At 31.9% G+C, this 5,234-nt stretch overlaps 1 protein-coding gene across 1 annotated transcript; it reads left to right on the forward strand.

Annotated features, from left to right (window-relative positions):
• Window positions 1-518: 518 nt before the first annotated feature.
• Window positions 519-2,500, forward strand: LOC143601222 (putative amino acid permease 7). The gene is made up of 7 exons (XM_077078689.1): window positions 519-690; window positions 790-1,037; window positions 1,123-1,205; window positions 1,289-1,503; window positions 1,573-1,706; window positions 1,794-2,021; window positions 2,089-2,500. Exons 1-7 carry the CDS (start codon window positions 615-617, stop codon window positions 2,491-2,493), a joined length of 1,389 nt encoding a protein of 462 aa, XP_076934804.1. The 5' UTR covers window positions 519-614; the 3' UTR covers window positions 2,494-2,500.
• The last annotated feature ends 2,734 nt before the right edge of the window (window positions 2,501-5,234 follow it).

Raw genomic sequence — 5,234 nt, forward strand, 5'->3', positions numbered from 1 at the left:
TATTAAGTATTTTATAACCACTCCCACACTCTCTCAAATCATGTTTTACTTTACTTATCTGCCATAATTCAGCCTAGGCTTCGCTTAATGCAACATGCTTATTGCATATTGATATTGTTATATACTTATATGTCATCCTCCCGTTGGTTCTATGATTAGTGGGAGCTATATAATCATTTTAGTGGTGGTTGAAGATATCTGAATCATACAAGTTTTTAGTGGTGGAGCTATATAATTATTTTGGGTGGGTCTTGTGAAACACAATACAAAATAAGACAAGAAGTGGTTTTTTATTTGATTATTTCCAATGAACTACTGTATTGACTAAAAGTAAAATGTTGTAACATTTTAATCTATAACGTTTGAACTTTGTAACCATTGGTCCATTTTACCCCCTGACAGTCTGACACTAACTCTGTTAATCTTTTTGTTAAGTCTAGGGGTACTTAGAACTATTTATGTAAATTAGTAAACGCCATTTAATAGTTTAGGGGTCATGGGTGTCATTTACTTAAAATAAAATACATATGAAGATGGTTTAAATATACACACTATACTACTACAACTTTGCCTAGGTGGTTGATAGGTGTTGAGCATTAAGAATCCCACAAACAATGGCAAGAGGAGACTATGATGAAGAAGAAGAACAACAACAACAACATCCATCATTGTCACATCATAACCTCACTGGTCTGCTTTACTTCGATTAATTCGTTCCTGTTATTCGAATTCGATGATGATGATAATTAAAACTTTTGTTTATGAATGGCTTTGTGTTGTTGATTGAAGGAACTGTATGGACAGCAGTAGCACATATCATAACAGCAGTCATAGGATCAGGAGTCTTATCACTCGCTTGGAGCATAGCTCAGGTCGGATGGATTGCAGGCCCAGTGTCTTTGCTACTCTTTGGATTCTTCACTCTTGTTTCCGCGTACTTTATCTGTGATATTCATCTTTATTTCGACCCTAAAAATGGCACCACCACTATGAACCAGTCCTACTTGCAGGCGGTTCACACCGTTTTAGGCGAGTTTGTTTGATCTAAACTTCAGACTCGTAAACATTTGCTTGTACTTTGCTTACATTTAGTTATGTACATTGAACTTCAGGGTATAAGAGGGGTGTGCGTGCGGATGCTTGTTTTATTTCAGTATATTTAAAACAGGAGTTGTTTATACAATCACATCTGCCATCAGCATGAGGTATAAGTAATATATACTTGGTGAAATTTTGACTACAACATATTAACATAAGTTTGGTTTGAATCTTTTTGGCTCGGTGACAGAGCAATCAGGCGATCAAATTGTTACCACAAAGAAGGGCATGATGCTGCTTGTGAATTCGAGAATAAGTATTATATGCTTATGTTTGGAATCATTCAAATAATAGCTTCTCAAATACCCAACATTTTTCATACCAAATGGCTCTCGATTATTGCTGCAATCATGTCATTCACCTATTCTTTTATCGGAATTGGACTTGGATTAGCCCAAGTAATAGGTATAAAATAATATCTTCTAGCAAACAATATAAATGTAAGTGTTAATCAATTTTGCTTATTAATTGCAGGAAATGGGAAAATAGAAGGTAACATCTATGGTATCTCAACTACTACTCCCACACAAAAAGTATGGCTGGTTGGTCAAGCTATTGGAGACATTGCATTTTCGTTTAACTTCTCATTAATCCTTCTTGAAATACAGGTATAACATCTAGTCCGTTGTAATAAATCTTCTATTTGATATTGAATCAATTTCTCTAAACAATTATGTGATGTTTATGACATGTAGAGCACTTTGAAGTCACCTCCATCACAAAAGGTTACCATGAAGAAAGCTTCCACAATTGCAATCTTTACAACTACTATATTCTACCTATGTTGTGGTGCTTCCGGTTACGCTGCATTTGGAGATTTGACTCCCGGGAATTTGTTGACCGGGTTCGGGTTTTATGAACCGTATTGGCTTGTCGATTTTGGTAATGCGTGCATTGTTCTCCATTTAGTTGGAGGGTATCAGGTATCACATGACCTTAGAATAATTTGTGTTTGATATTAATCTTTATGACTTAGTTGTGTTTTATCAGGTATACAGTCAGACACTGTTTGCAATAGTGGAAAGATGGTATGTGGAAAAATTCCCAGAAAGCACGTTCGCGAAAGACACTCAAAGCATGAAGGTGTCGCCATTGCCCGAGTTCAAATTGAATCCACTTCGGTTATGTCTTAGAACAACATATGTGATTTTGACAATGTCAGTAGGGATGTTATTCCCTTACTTAAATGAGGTCCTCGCGTTTGCAGGCTCGATCATCTTTTGGCCTTTGACCATATATTTCCCTGTTGAGATGTACTTTACGCAGAAGAAGGTTGTACCTTGGTCCGGGAAATGGATTATACTTCGTATATATACTATTATTTGCCTTCTTGTAACCATTTTTACTTTGGTTGGTTCAATTGAAGGACTCATTGCCAAAAGATTTGGCAAGTAAATAGTAAATAGTAAATTCTCTTTAAAGCTAATAAGAGGGTTATCAGTTTTAGAATGTTAGTGTTGTGACATGTTTTGAATTACACAGTACTGTTGAATGACCGTTAACCTGCATGTTGTTTCTGATATAACAAAGTTTGCTTGTTTTTAGTCTTTATTACTAAGTTAAGGGTTAAGGCAACCAAAATTTTATCGGCTCTAGATCGTATGTTGTATGATCAGACCGAGATCCTATAAACGTACTAGTAGTCTAGGATCGTATTCATGTTCTACATGTTTTCAATAATCAAAATCATAAGACCTTAAAATTAAAGAAAAGAGCTATATTTTTCTTCACTACTCAAAATCATAAAATATAAATGTTTATCCGTTAGATTGATCCATGTTATCTTCTTATATTAGTCTAAATGATAGGCCATGCTATATAATCATAGCTTTTTGTGATGGATGTTGGTTTTCATGATTATCTCTTAAGTTGAAATTTTCTTTTGCAAAAAAGGCCCTAAATTTAAATTTTGCTTTGGCCAAACTAAAGGTTAAAATATGTAGTCTAAATCAAGAAGATTTTTTAAAACTTTTTGCCACATTTTTTAATACCAGCAGTACTCACTCTTCCTCTTGGTTGGCTTTATTTCTTTACTTTATCTAACGAAATTTTATTTGTTTTATTTTTATAAAAAAATAAAAATAATGAGTTAATGATTAGAATGAGCCCCATCCACTACACCTTTTTAGCCAAAAAAACCCTTATACTGATGGGACGTCACATGTCGCACAACGTCCGTAAATAGGCTCCATCTACTACACATGGTCTTACCTACCTTTTGAAAAAATGTCTTTGTTAAACAATCAGTTACGTGATTAGATTTTTTTCTTCTAAAAATATCTATATAAAAATAAAAATAATAACAAGAAAGGGAAAGATATTGTGACGTTAGCTTATGATAATCACATTTTAGCATTTTTTTATTATATTTTGTTATAACTTTTAAATATGTCATGTTAATGCATAAACAATCAGTTAGTTTATGCATTGAAGTGTTGAACATGACATATTAGCATTTTTTTTATTTTATATTTTTTTATAACTTTTAAATATCTATATCTATATCTATCTATACTATATATAATACACTAAACAAAGGCAAATTAAGACACTCATTTTTAAGTAATTTACAACACTTAAAGCATTAGGTACATGTGTTAGTAAGAGTAAACATGTCTTTTAAATACAATCCATTCAACTTACAAGTTTGGTCCCTCATCTTTAAACATATTATGTTTTTAATTTAACTTGTAAACTAACTTCTCACCCATGATTTTTAAACGACTATAGCCTTTTCATACATTAATATTTTTATAAACAAATTGCACCATAAAAACGAGCATTTTATTCTCTTTAATTTGGATATGATATTGTTGTAATTTTTTTCATTTTAAGTAAATTAATATGTTACGTAGGGGTGTTCAGTGTCGGTTTTGATTATTTTTAAGTTAAACTTGTGAGTCCAACCGTTAATACTGATTTTTTGTCGTCCAAAATCAAACTCAACCATTGAAAGTTAAACCGAATCATTACTAACGGCTTGGTTCCAGTTTGGTTTCACAATTTAAACTTTAATAATAACTTTAGTTTAAAATAATTAATAATTTAAATGTACCATCAATTTTAACTAAAAACCAACATAATATGATACTTAAGATGATCATAAATAAAAAATGATAATTTTAGCCATATAATGGTAAATATTAATGGAAGATCTATGACGTGAAATAATAACAACAAAGATTACAAAAGTAATCATATTGAAATTAGGTTAATTTACAGTAATTTCTGGTTTCATATGGCCGGTTGCCAATCCACGAACCAACCGTTCACTACGTTTTGAAAATTTTGAAACCGACCAACAAACCGAAAGTAAAAAAGAAAAAGAAAAAAGAAATCAAACCAATGACCGATTTAAACAATTTCAAGATTTTAACCGAACCATAAACACTTATATTTGTACGTGATTAGCAGGTTCAAACACCCGCTGCATCGTGCGGGCATCCGTCTAGTGTAATTATATATATATATTTCATGAAGAATCCTTATCATTTATTTACTTATTTTAATATAACCACGATTTAAAAACGCAAAGTCACAAATCATCAAAGTATCAAACGATTAAAACTGGCCCCTTCAACTGATCACACCCAAGCCACCGGTTTGGTTTATTGTTCTTCAAAACCTTATAACACTAAAGAAATTAACATCAAGCACTATGATACCCTATATTTATAATCTATTCTTTCCACACAAATATTTTTTTATATCCTACCCTATCTATATTATATATAAAGGAAGAGTGATGGACAATGGAGGTAATTTCACAATTACATGACAAGGACAAAATAGTCATTACATAATAGGGCAAGAAAAGTAATTTGCCAACATATGCATCAACTCTCAAAGCTTTTGGTACAACATCATGAAGCTTCATTTTTTGTGACATTACTTTTCAATCCTTTAGAAAACAAAAGGTTATGATTTAAATATGTTGTTGTTATTATTATTATTATTATTATCATTGTGGTGACTATTCATATTCTTAACTCTCATGTGTCATTATGTGTCTACTAACTTTGTTAGCCTATATATAGTGGCTTCTTGTGTATACATGCATACATACCAATGAAGAACAAACTCTCTTTTCTCTACTTATTTATGCTCTCTATACACTATTCAAAACGACAACCACA

This window comes from Bidens hawaiensis, unplaced genomic scaffold, assembly GCF_021521415.1.
Source record: "Bidens hawaiensis isolate Kalapana, Puna unplaced genomic scaffold, B.hawaiensis_p1.1 tig00055915_1, whole genome shotgun sequence".
Taxonomy (NCBI): Eukaryota; Viridiplantae; Streptophyta; class Magnoliopsida; order Asterales; family Asteraceae; genus Bidens; species Bidens hawaiensis.

Bases quoted from the DNA above. Each gene is read 5' to 3' on its own strand.
- LOC143601222 (XM_077078689.1), top strand. From the start codon at position 615: ATGGCAAGAGGAGACTATGATGAAGAAGAAGAACAACAACAACAACAT. The intron at 1,707-1,793 runs GTATAACATCTA...TATGACATGTAG, and splicing joins TAATCCTTCTTGAAATACAG to AGCACTTTGAAGTCACCTCC. The intron at 2,022-2,088 runs GTATCACATGAC...GTGTTTTATCAG, and splicing joins ATTTAGTTGGAGGGTATCAG to GTATACAGTCAGACACTGTT.